Source organism: Zonotrichia leucophrys, chromosome 11 (assembly GCF_028769735.1).
Source record: "Zonotrichia leucophrys gambelii isolate GWCS_2022_RI chromosome 11, RI_Zleu_2.0, whole genome shotgun sequence".
NCBI lineage: Eukaryota > Metazoa > Chordata > Aves > Passeriformes > Passerellidae > Zonotrichia > Zonotrichia leucophrys.
Window position 1 is genome coordinate 3,693,279 of NC_088181.1, and position 23,033 is coordinate 3,716,311.

At 44.4% G+C, this 23,033-nt stretch overlaps 1 protein-coding gene across 1 annotated transcript; it reads left to right on the forward strand.

Annotated features, from left to right (window-relative positions):
• The first annotated feature begins 2,894 nt into the window (after positions 1 to 2,894).
• MLYCD (malonyl-CoA decarboxylase) lies at positions 2,895 to 22,806 on the forward strand. The gene is made up of 5 exons (XM_064723335.1): positions 2,895 to 3,386; positions 10,670 to 10,782; positions 12,282 to 12,438; positions 12,910 to 13,059; positions 21,499 to 22,806. The coding sequence occupies exons 1-5, from the start codon at positions 2,904 to 2,906 to the stop codon at positions 22,030 to 22,032; spliced, it is 1,437 nt and encodes a 478-aa protein (XP_064579405.1). The 5' UTR covers positions 2,895 to 2,903; the 3' UTR covers positions 22,033 to 22,806.
• Positions 22,807 to 23,033: the final 227 nt, after the last annotated feature.

Here is a 23,033-nt window from a genome sequence, read left to right on the forward strand (position 1 = left end):
CAGAGGCAAATAAAATACAGAGCATGTGTTTTATTTTTACCTAACATTTGAACAGATTAAAGAGAAAAAAAAGAAAGAGGATCAGATTGACTGGCTCAAATTGACTTCCCATCTTTTATTAGCTTCTCTTTTTGCTCAGAGACAAAATTTACAATTACTGAAGTGCAATTAAGCTCTTTCAACCTCCAGTTTTCCAATAATAACATCCAGTTTTCTGTAATAAACGTTTTCAAGAGTAAAGGTCCATGGTGGCAAGGCAGATCTGGGGAAGAGGGGCTGGAATTTGGGATGAGGGTGACATGACACATCCAGCACTGTGCAGAAGGGTCTCAAAGCCTCAGGTCCTCACAGCCAGAGCTGTATTTTCATTTTCCAGGCAGCAGCTGAAGCAGATAGTAAGTTTTCCCTGGGGAAAAAAAAAAGAAAAAAAAAAAAGAAAGTAGTAGAATGTTTCAAAAGAAATGTCTTACTTGAGAAAGCCTTACAAGCTGCACCTCAGAGGGTTCTGGTTGCTGGTTTTCATGGCCCTGGGTCATGCAGGAGAGCTCTGCTCTTGCAGGAATCCCACCCAAGGCCAATGTGAGAGTGCTGTCAAAATGGAAAGAACAGAAGCATTTCTAGATAGGATTTTTAAAAGGAATTGATCCTGAGAAATGCTGACCATTTTCTGGCAGCTTGGAGCCTTCATCTTTCATCAGCACTCTCCCCCCTGTGCTAACATCTCTATCTCAGCCTTCCTGAAATTTCTGAATCAGGAACTGAGCTGGAACAAGGCTTTCATTGAATAGAAAAGACTAACTAGAATAATTTTAGCCCAATTTTAGGGTTTATATCAAATAAATCTGCATCAGATTGTGAAGAAGTTTATTATAGAATCATACATTGAACAAGCACAGCAGGTTTAAGATCATTATTAAACATATAGAATGAAAAATTCATTTTCTAGCTGTCTTTTGTTAAAAAGAGGCAAAATAAAAGTCTGTCCACCTCTGAAATAAAAGTCTGTCCACCTCTTTTTATAAAGCATGGCTAAAAACGTTTTATTTTACTTTTCAAGTGGAAAAAGTTGTACCTTTCTAATGCATCCCTATTTAAAACTGAAGAATTTATATTAAAAAAATTCTGTATTTGCATATAGAAATATCATCATGAATTTTGGTGGAAGTTCTTACCTACCCCTCTGTCTCCAAAGACTTTATCCTGGGAATCTGGCACAGACAGAGCCTCTCTGGCAGCCCCTTCCTTTCCTGGGGAGCTGAAGGAGAAGGACTGACCAGCCAACTCTGAAGGCTTTTTATTATGCTGAAAATTAAGTTCTTTAGGTGGGAAGGGATTTTCTAAAGCTTAATTCATTGCTAATGAGATAAAAGCGTTTTTTAAAAAGTTTTTTTTAATATATTTTAATGCCTCTGAGTCATGTTTTCCCTCCCTTAAGGGTATAATAGTTTATCTTATGCTCCTCAGTTCCCTAGCACTATACTGCTCATGGTGTTCTTTTATATTTTGTTCCCTTCCTTGGGAATCTCTAACACATTGTTCTAAAATGTGTAATTAGGCAGAGTTCTCTTTTGTCTCATCACTGCCAAAGAGGGCTTGATCCTCTCCTCAATTCTTATTTCTAACACTGAGAATCACAATTCCCTGCACTTTTAAGAACAATTGCTGCTCAATTCTAACCTCACTGACATCATCACCTGTGTGTTTTGCTGCTTTAATGTCTAAAGGAGGCAAATCCTTAATGTCCAGAGGAATTTTGCCTTTGTAAGCCTGAGCTGGAGCACGATGGAGATGTTTAACTTCATTTAACAAAGGTCCGGACACACTTGAGAGTGCACTCTGTGGGCTCATGATGAGTTTTTTGCCACAGGGCTTTAAGAACAGGCCACGCTCAGGTCTGTGACCTCAAAATTGCACAACCAAATTTGTGTTGTTTCCTGCAGAGGTTTCAGAGCTAAAACTGCAGCAGGGCTGGCCTGGGGCTGTGGTCCCTGAAAATATCAGCAGCTTTCCAGGAGCCACAGCCTCCTCAGGACATGGAGCAGCTGCCCAGGAAATCAGATTTGTTTCCTGCTGTGCACCAAGCCACAACTGTGTCACTTGTAGTCACACATGGATGATTTATATCAGACTTGTGCAAGCCTGGTGTTCCACAAACCCAGTACACCCCAGCAGGAATATGGGAGTCACAGGGGACAGGGATACAGTGGACAGTGTAAAGTCATAAACTGAGACAGGGGAGATTCAAATTAGGTATTTGAAAAGAATTTATTCACTGGTTGGGAGGTCAGGCAGCCCAGGGAGGTGTGGAGTCACCATCCCTGGAGATGTTTAGGTGCCTACATCTGGCATTTGTTGCTGTGCTTTAAGGGTTACAGTGGCAGCGCTGGGTGAGCACTAAGGCTGGATGATCCTAAAGGTCTCTTCCAATCTTGGTGATTCACGGAACCACAGAGTCAGTTCGGTTGGAAATGACCTCTGAGATTATCAAGTTCAACTTGTGACTGAACACCAACTTCTCGACCAGGGAGGTGACTCCACCGCCTCCCTAGGCAGCCCAAGGTCTGATCACCCTTTCTGTGAGGACATTCCTGCTAACGTGCAGCCTGACCCTCCCCTGGCACAGCCTGGCACCGTGTCCGATATGACTGTACGGTTCCAAAGTGCAGCGCGGTGCATTCCGAGGGCAGGGCGGTGCCGGGGGATCCCCGGGCCGTGAGGGGCCAGCCCGTGACCTCTGATCGCCACACTCAACATGGCGGCCGACACACCCCTCACACACCCCCAGCCCCGCCACGCTTTTCTCACTCCCTATTGGCTGTGCGCGCTGTCACTCTGCGGGCTCAGCCAATCAGCGCGCGCGGAGCGGCGGGCGGGCGGTGCCGCGGCCTGCGGTGGTGTGCGGGATGAGGCGGCTGTGGCCGCTGCTCTGGGCCGCGCGGGGCCCGCGCCGCCTCTCGTCGGGCGCTTCCCCGGCCATGGAGGAGCTGCTGCGCCGCTCGGTGCCGCCGCTGCCGCCCTACGAGACCAAGGAGAAGGCGCCGCCGCCCGCCGAGCTGCGCGGCGCGGAGTTCGTGAGCTTCTACCGCGCGCTGCAGCCCGGGCCGCCCCGCGCCGAGCTCCTGACCCGCCTGGCCCGCGACTTCGGCGTGGAGCACGGGCGGGTGGCCGAGGCCGCCGCCAAGGTGCTGCAGGCCCGCGAGCAGCGCAGGGAGCCCGGGGCGCTGCTGCAGGCCGAGGACCGGCTCCGCTACTACCTGAACCCCCAGTACCGAGGGCTCTTCCAGCAGCTGGGCCGCCTGGAGGGCGGGCTGCGCTTCCTCGTGGAGCTCAGGGCCGACCTGATGGAGGGGCTGGCGAGCAAGGCCGTGGATGGGCCCCACGTCAAGGTGAGGGCTGGGCTGGGTTGGGGGGCGCTGAGGGAATCTGGGGGATGTGGTTTGGGGCTGTCTGCTCGTGGAGCTGCTTTGGGCTGGGAGGCAGTGCCGGGAAGCCAGGTCACTGTTTGGGGGTTTATGAGTCCCTCAGTTCAGGAAGGACATTGGAGTGGGTTCAGTGAAGGACATTGGAGTGGGTGCAGGGTGGACATTGGGGTGGGTTGAGGAAGGACATTCCTGGAGTGGGTTCAGGGAAGGACATTGGAGTGGGTTCAGGTAAGGACATTGCTGGAGTTGGTTTAGGAAGGACATTGGAGTGGGTTTAGGGGAGGACATTGGAATGGGTTCAGGAAGGACATTGCTGGGGTGGGTTCAGGGAAGGACGTTGCAGTGGGTTCAGGAAGGACATTTGGATGGGTTCAGGAAGGACATTGGAGTGGGTTCAGGGGAGGACACTGAGGTAGGTTTAGGAAGGACATTGGAGTGCTGGAGTGCGTTCAAGGGATGGGAAGGGTCTAGATAGAGGCCAGGAGGGAGCTGAGAAGGGCTCAGCTGGAGAAAAGGAGGCTCAGGGGGACCTTGTGGCTCTGCACAATTCCTGACAGGAGGGGACAGTGGGATCAGGCCGTGCTCCCAGGGAACAGGGACAGGAGGAGAGGGAACAGCCTCAGGCTGGGCCAGGGCAGGCTCAGCTTACACATAAATAAGAATTTATTTTTTAAAGCGTGATAAAACATTGGAACAGACCAGAGAGGTGCAGTCCCCATCTTGGAGATGTTCAAGAAGCCACTGCTGATGGTGTGGTTGGCAGGGTGCTGATGGTCAAAGGCTGCACTCGATGGAGTTTTCCAGCAGAAATGATTCCGTGGCTCTCTGGAGGGACACGAGTGACTGTCCCCAGGCCATGGCAGCACTGGGAGCTGCCTGTGCTGACACTCAGGAAGGAGCTGGCCCCTGCTATGAAGCAATAGAGAGGCACTGGGAAGTGCTGGCACACAAAACATTGTTTTAAAAGTTAATTTACAGCAGAGCTGGCTTGGTTATTTTTCATGTTGCTGTTTCAGTTTTTGTCCTCTCTCTCTTATGTTCTTTTCACATGTTCTGTTCCTTCTTTTCACCACAGGACACTGATTTTCCACTGTCCTTATAAACAGTTGAATTTCTCATGAGCTTTTGCAGTGCACAGAGTGAAATTTGCTGCAAATCTGTTTCGTGGTTGCAGCTCTTCCTCTTTCTGTTCAGAACCCTCTCACCTGCAACATTTTACTTTTCCTGTGCCAGCATTTTCCTCTTGAGATTTGTTACATCTCGCTTCCTTACTTCACTTTGCTTATTTCAGCCCTTGAAACACGACTCTGGTGACAAATTGACAACATTATGATCTCAGGTGGCAAATCATCCAACAATTGCTTCTAAAACATTCTTCATCTTTCCATAGGATTTAGAAAAAGTCAGTGAAAAGTTCAAGTTGCTGGCAAAAGATAATGAAAAAGAGAGCAATTTTGTCAAATTGATTTATCTATAAAGCTCCTTCCATAATTAAGCAGTGGTTGGAGTGTATTTGTAATCTTGGCCTTGTGTTGATCTACTGGGAAAATAAAGAAGCACCATCATTGTTAAAAGTTTGTCCATAAAAAAGTGTTTGGTGTTTGCCTATCAAAAGTCCTGTGCAGCCTTTCATTAGTGCAGAGCTGATTTCAAGTCTAACATAAAGACAAATGTGCAACAAGAGTTTTATAACCTTGTGTATATTTGTCTTTTATTTGTGTCTGCACTGACAAGGAAATGTGGGAATAAAATTAAATGGATTTTCTTGGTGCTGGTGGAGAATTACAGAATGCATTATGGGACCTCCTGGGATTTTGGTTTTGCTCAAAATGTCTAAAATATTTCTTAGTCAATCCTTAGTTTTTACTTTGTAATTTGAAAGACCTATTAAAGCTGGGATTGCCCGTTGCTGTGTGGGAAATATGAAATATTTTTTTTATTTTCTCAGCACTATCAGCATAAAAGCAGCTGAGGCTGCTCAGGTATTGGGTGATGAATGATTTCTATTTTGTGTTTGTTCAACAGATTGCAGTAAAATATCATCTTTAAGTGATGAAGTCACTTGAAAGTGCTTGAGCACAATTTACTCATTGTCCAAATGAGCAGAAATGGGGGGAAAAAAAGAAATAATGATTTTAATTTTAAGATGTCCAGTAATATAAACCACAAGAGCCAGGAGAGTTTTGAGCAGTGCCATTATCACTGCAATAATTACTATTAGCAATAAAAAAGCAGAAACCAGTCCCTTTTAATTGGTGTCACTACTGAACCCTGTTTTGCTGGTGGGGATTTTCTTCCAGTATCTCACCAGGGTTATTCTTTATGTGGATTCTGAAGGTAATTTGTGGGGAAAAAAATAATAAAATAAAAAAATACCAGAAAAAAAAGCCCTGAAAGCCTACCCAAACCAAACCAACCCCCCAGCACAGACACCATCAAATACTTGGCAATATCAGAGTACATCTGTAAGTCCAAAATTAAATAAAGCAAATTAAAAACTTCAAACTTCCCAAAAACATGTGAAAACTCAACTCTTGTGATGGATATTTTATTTAGTAGCTTGAGAGGGAAAGTGAAATAGTTCCTTCATCAGAGAAGTGTTTCTTCTTAATAAAATATAATTAATTGGAGGTTTTCATAAGAGTTTTCTCATTTGCTGCCCAAGAAATAGGTACTTGATGTGAAGATTTAAAAGGCTGTAATTTGCTGTCTCGAAGCAAGAACATGGAACAAGGAAAAAAAAATAACCACAATTTATTAGACTTGGCTAGCAGGAATTGAAGTATAGCTGGTAATTTGAAATACTAATCTGAGTGTGTCTTATTGCTCAAATTTAAGACTGGGTTGCTGAATAATGAATGTGTTTGCTTTTCTTTTTAATGAAGTGTTGCAGATGTAATTTTTATGGCTAAAAAGGCATCTGAAATGAAAATAAGAATTTACATACCACTAAATTTCCAAAATAAGAGAAGCTGCCACTAAATCTGCAAAATAAGAGACCCACAATTGAGCCTGGCTTTTGCAGAGGGGAGCATATGTGGCCCGAAGTTTAGAGTCCGGCTGCTGAGGGCGAAAGGCCGACGCCCCTCTGCAATTCCTGGCCAGCGCCCTTCGGCGTCTGAGGGCCTCGGGCTGTGCTGGCTGTGCCTGGCTCACACCGCTGGGATTGGGGAGGAACAGAGCTGACCATTTCCCGGGGGTTAAACATCGGTTTATTCAAGGTGATGCGGGGTCCAAACACCGGGAAACCAACCGGGAAAAAGATTTTTCATAGGGGGTGAAACAGGATTATAAAGGAGGGAGGGTGGGTACAGGCGGAGCCAATCGGGAAAGGTGAGGGGATGAACTTCACAGAACTGACACTCCATGGAGACCAATAATCAAAAGGTAAAGGAGGTGTCCTGGGACCCCAGCCAGCCACCATCTCCAGAGAGGAGAAGGTTCTCGAAACCTGGGAGGAGAAAGGGAGTGATTGACTGGACAGGGAGGAAACAACTTTCACTTATAAGGGAAACCAGGGGAGGAGCAATTACACATCGGCAACTATGAATAGCGGTTACTATGGCAACTTAGCTGACAGGCTGGCAGTGGCGGGAAAAACTGGGGGAACGAAACCATTTTACACATAATAGGGGAGAACAATACATAAATTGGGGGAATAACACAAGAAACTTAACAACACACTACCACAGGCTTTGTTGGAGTGAAGCTTTTTGGAGGTTGAGATATTAAACACAAGTCAGAATCTTGTTTGGATGACCTGAGTTAAGCACAGTTTTGGGTGCTGGAAACTTTGATGTGAAAGTTTTGTCAGCACAGAATCCTGGAAGGGCCCTCAAAGCCCATCCAGTGCCCCCCTGCCCTGGGCAGGGCCCCCTCCCTCTGTCCCAGGGTGCTGCAAGCCCTGTTCAGCCTGGCCTGGGGCACCACAGCCTCTCTGGGCAGCCTCTGCCAGGGCCTCCCTGTCACAGACACGTTGTATGAAAAATCTTTTCTTTAGGTTTTTTCCTCCTGAGAAGCTGAGAGGCCTCAGAAATGAAATGCAAACACTGATTATCTGCTGCTGTGGAATGCAACAGGTGCATCTGGGATTGGTCTCATGGGGTTATTTATAATTAATGGCCAATCACAGTCAGCTGTGTCAGACTCTCTGGTCAGTCACAAGATTTTATTATCATTCCATTCAATTTCTTTCTTTTCAAGCCTTCTGATGAAACCCTTTCTTCTATTCTTTTAGTATAGCTTTAATATCATATATATCATAAAATAATAAATCAGCCTTCTAAACATGGAGTCAGATCTTCGTCTCTTCCCTCGTCCTGGGACCCCTGTGAACACCAGCACACCCACTCTCTGAGAGAGCAGTTTATTCCTAACATCCCATCCAAACCTGCTCCCTTTCAGTCTGAATCCACCCCTGTGTTCTCCAGGCCCAGCTGGGGTTGGACTCAGTGCTGGTGGCAGATCCCTCCCACCTGGAGCCATTCAAATTCCTGCCCAGTGCCCTGTTGTTGTATCAAACTTCATTATTCACAACTGGCACGTTTGACTTGTAATTCCCCAACAATATCCACAATATTTCTTTCTCCCCAAATCATAACTGAAAGCACATGTGCAATATTTCTTTCTCCCCAAATCATTGCTGAAAGCATTTGTGCTTCTTTGCTTACAGCTGTACCCTGCAGCAGCTCTGCAATGGAAACCGCCATTGGCATCCTTGCTGAGCCCTCAGAGGAGCAGAACTCCAGACTCCAGTGCTTCCCACTGTTCATTTCCCTGCAGGATGAGTGTCCTGAGCTCCTCCTGGGCCTGGTGACTGCAGGAGCTGCAGAGCAGAGTGGGAGTGCTGCCATCCTGCTCTGCTGCTGCACTGCAGCTCAAAATGCACATGGATGGCAGGAGAGCCTGAGGAATCTGCTCCTTGTGGGATCTCAGCATCTGAGTCCTGAGATGCCAGGCCTCCGAGACCACCCTTGGGGGGCTCAGGAGTCCTGGAATGTTGCCAGAAGTGTCTGGTGGCTGGACTTTGACCCTACACGGGAGACGACACTTGTATGAAGATAAGAGGACTTCACCGGGGTGAATGGCGAAAAGATTAGCTAATTAGAGGGTGAGACACAGGGTTTAGGATTTATGTACAGGGGGTTTAGAGGAGTAAGATGGGGCGTGTCCTGTCCTTCTCTTCCTCTTCTTCCTCCACTTCTTTGGCCATGTGGCACTCTTGATTGTATTACTGAGGCAACCACAATGAATAAATGGTATTGGGAAAACATGAATATTTTTTCCGTAATCCATGGTAAAAGATGTGGCTTCCAGTGCTAGCACAGTGTTCATGTGTACTGCTGAGCAGATCTCTGTTCGGCTGAAAGAACATTTTTAGATCAAACATAATCAACCATACAACTGAATAGAGATCTGAGCTCTCTTCCTGTCCTTCGATCGGGCTGCAACAAGTGGGGGCCACCTCGGCCTCATGCCTCAAAATGCCAAAAAGCCGACAGCTCCTTTGCCCCCAGATCTCACAGCTCCAGCTGGGAGTAGATCTGTAAGTCCCAAATTAACACAACTCACAACTCCAGCTCGTTTTTCTGGTTTACAGTGTGTCCCTACAAAGGAAAACAAACCAAACAATCCTGGAGTGCCTGGAGACTTCCACTACACCGTGGGATATCTGACCAAAGTGATTTATGGTTATTAACTAAAAACTTCAGAGCTGTGCAGAGAGAAGGATGCACAAGGGAGGTACCTGAAAGTCAGAATAAACAAACCAATCAGAATATATTTGTTTAGAAAAAAGGTATTGAAGAAAATAGCATGGAGGATAGAATTGAATGGTTGTTTCTTCTGTGTTTGAATTTTTTTTTACTAGTATGCTAATGAATAAACCTGTCCTTTCATTCAGTCTTGGAATACTTGTAGCAGTTACTTTGGCCAGCAGAAACCTGCTTTGATGTTTGTCTTTTGACAAGTGCCTCTGCAACTTAGATTATAACAGGAAATATTTCTGTTTTTTATGACAGTCCTGAGGCTACATCTCAACTTAGGAAAACTTTTTAGTTTTTCTGATTAGATTTATATATTTTTCCAGTTGTTTTTCTTTGATGTAGCAAGTTAAATACATTGGAGCTTAATTTTTATCTCTTCTATGTGCAGCAGTAGCTATTTAATAAAAGTTTGAATGGAAGATGAGGAGGTTTTATTTTGAAGGAAATTATTATGAAGTTAGTTCCAGGTAAGCCCAGGTTTCTGATCAGGCTGTTGGTAAGTTGGTATCACACTGTGCCTTGTGTACAAGGCAAATGGAAGAAAGCAGAACAAGCTCAGGAATCTCTTTCAGGGATATTCATGCTGTGCTGAGTTCAAGAATACTTGTTAAATTCAAATAAATTTAGACAGGAAATCTTTAATAATCCAGGCAGCAGGAAACTGGTAGGGAATATAAAAATCACGATTAGAGTGAATCACTGTTACAGAGAAAGGCTTTGACATTGCGCTTGGGTTTCATCTCATACTGCTCCAAAGCTGGTCTGATTCTCCAGTTCTATTGTCTTATGCTCCTGGGTTTTATTTGTCTTGCTCAAATATTTTCATGTTTTTAGAGAAGAAAAATTCTGTCTGCATCCTGTTGAAAGATATTTCCATGGTATTGAAATCTGAGCTATTGTGAGACTGAGCCTGTGGTCAGGTCTGCTCAAAACCTTCTACCCATGGTCTGGTTTTTGTCCACAGTGTTTTTCCTGATCTTCCCTGTCCCTGCTTGCACTGCAGACAATCCCTTCAAGGATTTTCCTGGTTCAATCCTGGGCTATTTTGTGGTTCATCTCCTAAAGCAGATCCATAAAGTTTCCTTTAAGCTCTCAGTGTTGTAGTTGTAGTCAATCAGGGTTATCTTCTGCCACATTTCCATGTTCCACCTTTCTTATTCAGCAGCTCATCCTATCTTTGTTCTGGTGCAGGAAATGAATGGAGTTCTCAAGAACATGCTCTGAGCTCGTTCCTTTGTTCTGGTGCAGGAAATGAATGGAGTTCTCAAGAACATGCTCTGAGCTCAATCCTTTGTTCTGGTGCAGGAAATGAATGGAGTTCTCAAGAACATGCTCTGAGCTCATCCCATCTCTGTTCTGGTGCAGGAAATGAATGGAGTTCTCAAGAACATGCTCTGAGCTCGTTCATTTGTTCTGGTGCAGGAAATGAATGGAGTTCTCAAGAACATGCTCTGAGCTCATCCCATCTCTGTTCTGGTGCAGGAAATGAATGGAGTTCTCAAGAACATGCTCTCAGAGTGGTTCTGCACAGGATTCCTCAGCCTGGAGCGGGTCACGTGGCAGTCACCCTGTGAAGTGCTCCAGAAAATTAGTGAGTAAGTGCTAAAGGCTCCTTGATGAGGAGGTGATGGAATGTTTGGGACTGCTGAGATTCTCTGTTTTCAAGACTCTGCTTTTCTGAGTCAAGGCAAAGTATAATTATGAAATATTTGCGTTAATGTGCTGTAGAGCCCAATTTAAAAACAGATTGAAGTAAAGAGTAAAGGGATCATTTGTGCCATGATTTGATCCTGTAGCTCTCACCCTGCACTGGTACAGTGCTGTCTTTCCTTCCAAATTTCTCAGTTACTCTTCCCACATTCCCAGAGATGATGCAACAGTTTTGGCTGGCGAGGTCCACAGGATCACCTGTAAACTACATGTGAAGAAAGCACTTTGGTTTTTATACAGTGTGCTCTACAGCATTGATTTCTGAATGTGTAACATTGATTTCTGAACCTTCAGCATTGATTTCTGAATCTGTAACATTGATTTCTGAACCTACAACATTGATTTCTGAATCTGCAACATTGATTTCTGAACCTTCAGCATTGATTTCTGAATCTGTAACATTGATTTCTGAACCTTCAGCATTGATTTCTGAACCTACAACATTGATTTCTGAATCTGTAACATTGATTTCTGAACCTTCAGCATTGATTTCTGAATCTGTAACATTGATTTCTGAACCTTCAACATTGATTTCTGAATCTGTAACATTATTTCTGAACCTTCAATATTGATTTCTGAACCTTCAATATTGATTTCTGAACCTTCAGCATTGATTTCTGAACCTACAACATTGATTTCTGAACCTACAACATTGATTTATGAATGTGCAACATTGATTTCTCAACCTTCAGCATTGATTTCTGAATCTGTAACATTGATTTCTGAACCTTCAGCATTGATTTCTGAACCTACAACATTGATTTCTGAATCTGTAACATTGATTTCTGAACCTTCAGCATTGATTTCTGAACCTACAACATTGATTTCTGAATCTGTAACATTATTTCTGAACCTTCAGTATTGATTTCTGAACCTTCAGCATTGATTTCTGAATTTCTGTCAAACAGTCAAAGTTGTGAAGAAGTTAAAAATTACTACATTATGTGGTGGGCCGCCTTATTATATAAAATCTTGAAGAAAAAATAATCTTTAGAATGTTCTGAAAGTGTGTTGAGTGTTGATGAGACAAAGAGAACTCGTACAAGCTGAATACTCAAATTAAAAATAATTAGTAATATTTAATTACTCTTTAAGGTAATTTGGCAAACACACCAGTGAGTGGGTGTGCAATATTCCTTTACAATCCACTTTGGCACAGCTTGCTGACAATTTTGTGTTATTCACAGCCTGATTCTTGTTTTTGATTGGAAAGTTTTGTCACTGACATCAGTGGGAAAAGCACTGAGCTTGTGGGGCAGCTGACCTCTATTTTAAATGAAATAATAACAACAATAACAACAATGATAGTAATAATAATGATGATGATAACAATTATAATGAATTAATGATAATAGTAATTTTATTTTTAAATTCTCTCCCTGAGTTCTGAAGCTGTGCACCCTGTGAGGAACTGGCTTGATATGAAGAGGCGAGTTGGGGCCTACAGGAGGTGCTACTTCTTCTCTCACTGTGCCATCCCAGGAGAGCCCCTGATTGTCCTGCACGTGGCCCTCACCAGTGACATCTCCAGCAGCATCCAGGTGCAGCCCCTGAGGCATTCAGTGCACAGCAAAGATTGCAGTGTGCTTATTTAAAAATCCACAATTCCCAATAATTTCGCAATATTTGCTTTTGTTTCTTCTTATAAGAGATGAGAGAATTAGCTCGTAGAAATTACAGGGGTATTTTGTCTGTCTTGTGTATTATTTAAATTGAAATTTTGAGGGTTTGCTCAAGAGTAAGAAGAATAATAAAAGATAAGAAATACATAGAGAAAATGAGACTAAAATTTCAAAGTGGTTGCAATTACTTCTGAAAACTTTAAACTATATTACAGTTTTCTCTGCACTTACTAATGAATAAGCAGCTCTTCCTAGGTTGTTATCAGATTTTTATTGTTAATGAATAAAACAGTGGGGAAAAGTGTTAATGCCTTTAAAAAGAAAAACCTCTCCATAATGCTGATAATACCTATTATTAAATTTTTTTATTTTTAATCCTGATTTTCCCAGGCCATAGTGAAAGAAGTGCCACCTCCAGAGACAGAAGATCCAGAGAAAATCACAACAGCAATTTTCTACTCCATCAGTTTGACTCAGCAGGGCCTGCAGGGGGTGGAACTTGGCACTCACCTCATCAAAAGAGTTGTCAAGGAGCTGCAGGTGGGTGTGCCAGGGGGGCTCAGGGTCTGCTTGCCCAGCGTGGTTTGGTTCCCAATTTGTGTCACTGCTCAGCCCTGGAGCTGCTGGGGCTTCCCTGCACTTGGAACTTCCTCCCTGAGCAGCCTTTGGAGGTGTGGGGAGCTGGAACAGCATTTCCTGAAGGGCATTTCCTGAAGGGCATTTCCTGGAACAGCATTTCCTGCTCTTGCTTGATGTCTGCCAGGTGTAGATCCTGTTCCTGACATGGTCAGTGTGAATTCCTTGTGTGATTCCTGAAGTTAAATGAGAATATTTTTGTTGGAGGTGGCTTTGACAGACCTGTATTCTGTCTCTGATCCAACTTAGTTGTCCCTCAGTTGACAGGTAAGAGCCTGATCAAGACATTCTCTCTTCAAAGTATCTGACAGTGCCTTTTCCAAAATCTTACAGCTGCTCCAGGAGCAGAAACATTCCTATTTATTAATTAGTTCATTATTTTGTTTGTTATATTGAATTGCCACTGGTTATTTATGCAGTGTGCAGGCATGCCCTGAATACGTCTGCTGGGAAAAATAAAAAAGAGAGAGATTTCTTTGCCCTGGTATGTCTTGCAATATAGTAAAGAAAATGCCTTAAAGTCTAAAGAATCTTTTACTCTCTGCCAGTCAGTTCTGTTAATTTAGATAATATCACTTCAGGCTGAGGGATTATTGTTAATAGCTTTAGTACTTGGAGAGCCTTCCAAGCAACTGGAGAAAGGAATGAAAATTCATGTACAGAGTGGTGTGAGAGCCAATCACATTCCTGCACTGAGCACATGATTTTATTTAATAGTTGTTACTACTTAAATTGCTGACAAATCCACCACTTAAAAGTAATGATCACTACTTGTGTTTGTATTCATTGTTTCACATCTGGATTAGTAACCATGTCTGGAAAACTGTCTGTGATTTAGAACTTCAGTTCTACTTACAAAAACATCTTAAAATTGGATGCTCCAAACTTCTACTGCCAGAAAGTGATAGATTATTTAATTGCTGAATCATAGCTGCCCTGAAGTTTTGGGGATTTTTTTTTTTTTAATGGCTATTTTGGCTGAATTTTGTTGCATCTTGCTTTTGGAATGTTTTTTAGATTAATTGTTGAAAATGCAGTAGTCCAGGTATAATTAGGCCATGCCATCTGTCTGATCTTGACTGAGGGGAAATTGGAATAAATTCATGCAGTTATCTGCTTTCACATCTGAAAAATAATGTCTGGATAATTGAGTTGCTCTCATAAAATAACCCAATTGACATTGTATCTGTCCATCACTAATTGCTTGCAACACCAGCAAAATTTTGACTTCTAAAGGCAAACAGACTCATCATGCTTACATAACCTAATGCAGGTTTTAAAATTCAGTGTGTCCAACAAAAGTGTGGTTTGTATTTCTACTTATGGCAAAGTTTTTACATTTCAGTGTTTGAAACCCAGCCCCTCTTCAGTGTTCATCCAAGGAAACCCTTTGCTGAGATGCCTTTAAATACATTTTAATCATAAAATTAATCCCTCAGTCTTAAATAACTTGAAAACTTGAGTGCTTTCCATGCAGTGCCAAAGGTGGAGATCTTCCTCCCTACCCAAATTTCCTGTGAAAAACCTGCTGGTAGGAAAATGTTGTGTGACAAATTGGACAGGGACTGAGGTGTTTGAGTGTGCACACATTAAAGGTACAACAAGCTCTGTGCATTGCCCTACACCACTCCTGTTTGGGAGGGAGCCACCCTAGGGCTAAAGAAAATAGAAAGGATAATCCAGCAATATTTATCCATTGGGGATGTGGCTCTCTAATAGTTTTTGCTTCATGTTTGATGTTCATATTTTTCTCTCTTCTGTTCTTCCCACCCCTTCACACTTTCTCCGCCTTCATTCCAAAGTGTTGTCCTCGAGTTTGTCTCAAATGGTGCAAGAACCATTTCCCACTGCACATTTTACATCTGTGAAGTGACCCTAAATAATTTTCCTGTTGTTCCCACAATGGTTTGTGTGGGATCTCAGGATCTCAGTCCTGAGGTGCCGAGCCACCGAGAGCACCCTTGGGGGGCTCGGGAGTCCTGGAATGTTGCCAGAAGTGTCTGGTGGCTGGACTTTGATCCTACACAGGAGACGACACCTGTATGAGGATAGGAGGGTTTCACCGGGGTGAATGGTGAAGGGATTGGTTAATTAGAGGGTGAGACACAGGGTTTAGGATTTCTGTACAGGGGGGTTTAGAGAAGTAAGATGGAGGAATTGGGGTGTGTCCTGTCCTTCTTCTTCTTCTTCTTCTCCTCCATCTTCTTTGGTGATGGTGGCACTTTGGGATTGGTCATTACTGAAAGTGCACCCAGCAATGAGAATAAATGGTATTGGGGAAAAATGATAAATATTGTACACGTAACTATGGGTATAAAGATAGGTGGCTGCCTGGAGGGCAGCACAGTGTGCTCATGGCTGACTGCTGAGCAGAGCTCTGTCGGGCTGAAAGAAAATCTTTTAGATAAACAATTAATAAACATAAAAACCGAAAGAAGAACTGAAGCCTCTTCTCGTCCTTCGATACGCGGGCTGCCCCAAGGCCACTCCGGGCCTTTCCAGGCCCTTCAAACAGCAGAGAAAACCCGACAGGTTTGATGCTCTTCCACAAGGCCTCCTCATCCAGCTTCAGCTGCAAACATTGTGCCTCCCATCCCATGGGACCTCACCCCTCAGAGGAGAGAGAACTTCTCTATTTCAGCTTCTAAACACTTCCAGTGTGGAATTTCTACAAAGTCAGGGCTGTCCAGGCCAAAGGCAGGGCATGCAGTGAGTAAATACTCTTGGCAGCCTGTTTTATCTGGCTCCCAAAATTCTGGAAGTCCTTTTCAGTGGATTAATTGCACACATGTGCTCTCTTTCTCTCTGCTCAGGTGCAGCAAAGGACTTGCCAAGGTTGTCTCTATTCAGGTTGGACATAATTGTTGGGAGCAGAATTACAGGAGGGACAAATGGTGCACGGGAGTGCTGAGTGGACTTGGTGACAGCAGCTGTGACAATCCAGCCTCAGCAAAAAAGTCCTGGGTCAAAAATTACATCTCATTAAGGCAGTGTCCAGCAGCCTGTGTAAAAATAGATGGGTGAGGTCTCTGATAGGAGGAGGATGTTTTATATCACCTTTGCATGGCTTTGCAATAAACAAATCTTTTTTTCAAGTGCTGCTAAATCACGGAGTGTTCCAGGCTACAGAAGCTGAGACTCTCTCTAATTTAACTGGTAATAAAATGCATTGGGAGGAGGAGACCATTTGAAAAGGTTGAAGATTTTGTTTTTCATTTTATTTAAATTGATGATTAGGACATTTTTGTAACTTGCCATTTGAACTAACTTTTGTGGACATCTGTTTGATCTGCACAATTCTGTTTGAGTTGTGTTGTCCCAAGGTGCTGCAGGCTCTTAAAACTTCTTTTATCCTCCAGTAAAAATCCTTTACCTGACTTCTACCTTAATGTAACCTGCTCTGACACTTCTACTTGTAAGTGCCCCTGTAACCTCCAGACTGAAATCCCAGCTGTCATTCTTCATGAGGAAAACTCCAAATTGGGCCTGTCATGAATGTGCATCATTAGGTCAGGAAAAGACATGGACAAAGTTAGGAGTGTGCTGAGAACCCCTCTGCATCAAAGCCTTCATCTGACAGGATTTCAGAAAACTCTACTGAAACCTTGATCTAAACTAGGAAATAATGGCTGTAAATCCAGTTACTACCATAGTTCTTAATATCTCATTAATACACAATTAAAATAGAATTTAATTTTTTAGAAATCTTGCTAATTTGCCTGAATTGGTCACTGCTAAGCATGAGCATGTGTGGGGCAGCACTTGTAACCTTCAAAGGGTGCCAAGCACTGATTCCCTCCTGAAAGCATTCATTGAAAATGGATTTTTCTTAGGATTATTGGGAAAACTGGTGGGGATTTCACACCTCCACTGTTGGTTTGAGGCACTGTGCACAAATGAGTGGCTGCTGCTTTTGGGTCTCAGGAATTTAAGCAGATGGAGGATGGATGAAGTTGAGGCACAGAATGGGGTCCTCATTTCCCCTGTGTGAACAGTTTGCAGTTGGAATCCTTAACTTTTACCTGGATATTAAGATTTGGCATTTGCCCCAGGAATTGTTCTGTATAATTGGGTAAAGGGTGGGGGGAATATTCTGGAGATCAGAACTGGACCTGGTGTCACCTACAAGGGACATCCTGTGCTGCTTCAGGAGCAGATTATTCAGTTTTTGGCAGTTTCTTGACAAAAGTTTGCCACACAGGTAATATAGAAGGGGTTTATGTACAGGCTTCTGTTGTTCCTGATCATATCCTGTTGGGATTATTTTGGGATGAATTCATTAGGCCACTGAGACCACTTTGATCCCAGTTGTCCCTGTACAAATCTGGGAATAGGCTGTGCAGGCATTCTGTGCAGTCTCTTGTTTATATTAATGTATATAAAGCAGGGAGCAGGCAGCAAAAATGATCTCTTGTATTTCTGAAATTGAAGCTTGTGTTGTTCCCAGAAATGAATTGGATTTGGAAACTATTTCAGACAACTACAAAAAAGCAAACAAAGCCCAAATGGAGTGCAGGCAGATCATTTCTAGCAGGCTGATAGGTGCTGGTGAGCGAGGAGGTGGATGCATTTCTCATTAGCCAGACATTTAATTCCCCATGTGTTTATGGCACTCTGAGCAGTCTGTGGCTCTGCAGAAGGTACATCGTGGCAATTCAGTCAGCAGATGACAGACACAGATAACTGTGCTGAAGCCTTTGAGAAAACTGCTTAGGATTTTATAGCCTGTGGCATTTGAGGGAGAAAACTGATAGCTGCTGTGTGACTCAATAGAAGGCTCAACAATTGGTGGCAGATTTTAGCTTTCTGCTTGGGCTGTTGATAATTGCTACCTTAATTTGATCTAGGTGACCTGGGGAGATCATAATTTCCAAAACAGGCTTTGATTTCATTGATGAAAAATGTGACCTTGGACTGCAGCTTTCAGAGTGCAAAGACAGTTTCAGATGAGATAGGGATAATGGGGGAAATCTGTGCTCTTCTGCAAGGAAAGGAAAAAGAAAACAACAACAAAAAGCAACAATCAGACACAGAAATCTACCCCGAACCAAAACTAGCAGCTGTTTCTTAATGATGTGTGGGTTGCTGACAGACAAGTAAACATTAATGGATCTCCACCAATAGCCTTAGAAACCAGCACATCAATTTAGCAAAACATAAATATTCCCACTCCAGTGCATTTATTTATTTTTCCACTAGAAATGGATGCCTCAGATAAGCTTCTGAATAAAGCTTTTATCAGATATGTAATAGTTGGTGCTGTCACTTCAAAATGGGGTCACTTCCCCATGTCTTATCTGTCCTGAGAAGTAAAAACCCACAATTTCCCATTTGGTGTTTTTAATAGTGAAGGAGCTACCAAGCTGTGAAGTGTTTGGGGTGTCTGGGTGAGCAGGTCACTCCTGAAGGGGGGATGACCAAGGAGCAGGCAATGCCCCAGGAATCCCTGTCACTGTTTCATCAGGAACTTTGCAGAGGTTGTTATTAGCACAGAGAGAGGGGAGGAAATAATTCATTGTCCCTTTTGTCATGTGGGTGGTGCACAGGTGCCCTGGGGCTCTGCAGGCTGACGGGATTGGGGTTGGTACCCATGGAAGGATCAGGGTGCTGAGCTCCTGAGAGAGAGCCCTGGCAGCTCTGCTCAGGAGCAAACAGCAGTGGGAGAGACGGCTGTAAAGGAACTTTTTTAAATTTTATAAAATGGCACATGCAAGGAAACCTGATGGTTGGATTTCACGGATGGTGTTAAGGACATCAGCTCTTAAAAATAAAATATCATCATGTCTTTCAGTGGAAACCTGAAAAAAGTTTCTATTTCTTTACTAGAATTTCACTACCTGAGTGTGGCAGTTGTAGCAGTTGTGAGCATGACCCAGTCAGGATCTCCTGGGAGCTCTGATGACAAAAATGCTGATTTGTTCAAAAAGATACAGAAATAAGCGTTTTTAGGAAATAATTTGCTTGGTTTTCTCTATCTGCTTCTCTAAGGAGATGAAATGAGGTGTTCCTTTGATAAGATGTAACTTGATTTGCTTTTCTTGTCCCTGCCTGGTCCCAGAAGAATTCTGAGGCTGCCGCGTCTAATTAACAACGAGCTTCAGGGTAGGGCAGTGACCCAGCTGTGTCCCCAGCCTGGCTGTGTGTCACAGTGACCCTGCAGGGCTGGCTGTGTGTCACAATGACCCAGCTGTGTGTCACAGTGACCCGGCTGTGTGTCACAGTGACCCTGCAGGGCTGGCTGTGTGTCCCCAGCCCTCAGGGCTGGCTGTGTGTCACAGTGACCAGGCTGTGTCCCCAGCCCTCAGGGCTGGCTGTGTGTGTCACAGTGACCCAGCTGTGTGTCACAGTGACCCAGCCGTGTCCCCAAGCCTCAGGGCTGGCTGTGTGTCAGTGACCCAGCTGTGTGTCACAGTGACCCTGCAGGGCAGGCTGTGTGTCACAGTGACCCAGCCGTGTCCTCAAGCCTCAGGGCTGGCTGTGTGTCGCAGTGACCCAGCTGTGTGTGTCAGTGACCCAGCTGTGTGTCAGTGTCCCCAGGCCTCAGGGCTGGCTGTGTGTCACAGTGACCCAGCCGTGTCCCCAGCCTGGCTGTGTGTCACAGTGACCCTGCAGGGCTGGCTGTGTGTCAGTGACCCAGCCGTGTCCCCAGGCTGCAGGGGGACACAGGCTGCTGTGTGTCACAGTGACCCTGTAGGGCTGGCTGTCACAGTGACCCAGCTGTGTCCCCAGCCCTCAGGGCTGGCTGTGTGTCACAGTGACCCTGCAGGGCTGGCTGTGTGTCACAGTGACCCAGCTGTGTCCCCGGGCTGGCTGTGTGTGTCACAGTGACCCTGCAGGGCTGGCTGTGTGTGTCACAGTGACCCAGCTGTGTCCCCGGGCTGGCTGTGTGTCACAGTGACCCTGCAGGGCTGGCTGTGTGTCACAGTGACCCAGCCGTGTCCCCAGCCCTCAGGGCTGGCTGTGTGTCACAGTGACCCAGCTGTGTCCCCAGGCTGGCTGTGTGTGTCACAGTGACCCAGCTGTGTCCCCAGGCTGGCTGTGTGTCACAGTGACCAGCTGTGTCCCCAGCCCTCAGGGCTGGCTGTGTGTCACAGTGACCCTGCAGGGCTGGCTGTGTGTCACAGTGACCCAGCTGTGTGTCACAGTGACCCTGCAGGGCTGGCTGTGTGTCACAGCGCTGGAAGGCACACGACACAGGACAGCAGGGCCAGGTTTGGGACGCTGCTGCGGGAAGGGAGAAGGTTTTGGGAAGCCCGAGCTGGATCCCGGAGCCTGCAGCCTCCCGGGCCGGCTGCAGGTGGCAGCTGTGCAGCTCTCACAACCTGGCAGCACCAGCTGAGCCCTGATGGCTTTTTAATGGGTACCTCGGTAATCCTCGAGGTAGAAAAGCGCCATTTGTAGTCATTTAAAGACAATTTTCTGCCGACGTTAAGATGCTTCTGTAATGTTGATGAATGTCTTGGTTCTTACCTTTTTTTCTGTTGGAACAGTAATTAAACCAACGCTGGGGTGGTTTGAGCTCAGCTCTGTCTTCCCTCTGTTCCTTGGCTCCCCACTCCTCCAGGAGGGTTGGCTGATCCATTTGGGTTCATTCCAAGTGACAGTGACTTTATTATTCCCAAAGCTAACACAGTTTTCCTTATGTATGTTTTGATTTACATGATTTCATAGTTAGCAAAGTTTAATCAGAAATTAGCAGGAGCAGATAAGAAATTTTATATGGTTAAAACAAGTGTTATACTTGCAATAAAAAAAATATTCACACACTTTGTATTTCTTGCTGGTTTAGGGAATATCATTAAAGGTAGCTGGCCTTTATAAAGAACTTAGTTCAAAACTTCAGGAAATACTTTTTTCCATAAAAATCTAAATATAAAACCTCTTGATTTTACAATAGACTAAAGTAATAAACTAAATAAACAAAAAAAAAAGGTATTAATGAAAAATAAATAGTACTTAAATGGTTTTCCAAACTTGCATGTCTATTAAAAAATACTCTCTTCAGAATCACTTCTTTATGGCCTGTGATTTTATGTTTATTTCTGCCTGTAAAAGGATAACAGCAGAACCCAGTGGTGTTAAGTACTGCAAAAGTGCTTTTATGAGATGGTGTGTGAGGAATGGATTCAGGCAGTGTTAAAATTTCTGTGTGCTCCCAGTGCCTTCTCATCGCTAACCTGTTACTGCCAGGGGGAATTTTTCCCATTTTTTTGTGTCCATGTGTATCAGTCCCTGGTTTTCACTTGCCAAAAAGCCAAGGCCATCAGCTGCCCTTTGACTCCAACTTCTCTGGGTCAATCACAACCAAACTCACGATTTATTTGTTCTTTTTTTTTTCTCCAGAAAGAACTTCCTCAGATAGAAGCTTTTTCCACACTTTCCCCTATCCCAGGATTCACAAAATGGCTCGTTGGTCTCCTCTCCTCCCAGACAAAAGAGCAGGGAAGGAATGAACTTTTTACAGAATCTGAGTGGCAGGAGATCTCTGAGCTCACAGGAGACCCCACCTGTAACACACTGAAGAAACTGCTGAACACCAACGAGTGGGTGAGGTCCGAGAAGCTGGCCCAGGTGCTGCACTCGCCCCTGATGAGGCTCTGTGCCTGGTACCTGTATGGGGAGAAGCACAGGGGCTATGCCCTCAACCCCGTGGCCAATTTCCACCTGCAGAACGGCTCGGTGCTCTGGAGGATCAACTGGATGGGGGACAGCAGCCCCAGGGGCATCGGCGCCTCCTGCGGCATGATGGTCAACTACCGGTATTTCCTGGAGGAGACGGCCTCCAACAGCGCCCTCTACCTGGCCTCCAAGCAGGTCAGGGCCTCCGAGCAGGTGCTGGCCTTGGTGGCCCAGTTCCAGCAGAACAGCAAGCTCTAGGGGACATCATCATCATCATCATCATCATCATCATCACAGTGAGCGGTGCTGACTGCAAAGAGCTGTGCTCACCTGCACTGTCTTATTTCAATCAGAATGTGCTCAGGCCTACCTGGGTTAGCAGGTCTTGCTCACAAGGTGTGCTCCACCTGCTTGAATCACCTGTGGTCTGTATTAATGGAGAGTAAAATCATCTTCATCAGGTACAGCCCAGGGGTGACTCAAAATAAATAGCTGAGCCAACGTTATTGTGTTGGTAATTTATTATATCAGCTGTGTTTGAAAGGAGCTGCACTTCTCTGTCAAAATGCTGCTATAGATTGTTCAGAACCAAAGTACCTGGAATAAAGGTAAATTTGGGGTCAAATATATTATCAAAACAGCAATTTACAGTTTATTTCTACAATATCTATGTCTTTTGCACCCTCAGAAAAATCTCATGTAAAGTGTCCTGGTATTTTCCTGTTTAAATCTAAAACTCACAGAATCTTTGCTTTGCTGGAGGGTGGAAGAGCCTTGCAGTAATGTTGAAAAATCAGGGTCTCAGTACAGCAGGTATGTTATGTTAGATTTGCATGTTTGGCTGCTAAAATGTAATGAGCAATAAGGAAGTGTTCAGATAGGAGAGAACAAGGCAGACTTTTACTTGGGAATCAAGTGAGGAGTCTCTAAATATGTATTTATATGTTGGCTCTGGTAATGTTTTAATTTGATAAAGAGCTTTTTTAATTACGAGGTAGGTGTGATTTATAAACCAATAAAACAAACTTTCTCAATAAATCATGGTTTGTGGTTCCCTCCTTCACTTAGTGACCCTTGACAGCAGTTTCACCACACAATGAACACTCAGGACATTCCCGTTTTTAACAATGAGCAGAGCTTGGCTCCATTCTCTTGGGCTTTCTAATCTTTCTAAACTGCCTTAGAATTCAGGTTTCAAGGTGAAATTTAGCTGCTTGTATATCACATACAAGCCATTCTTGGCTGGCAGGAATAGAGCA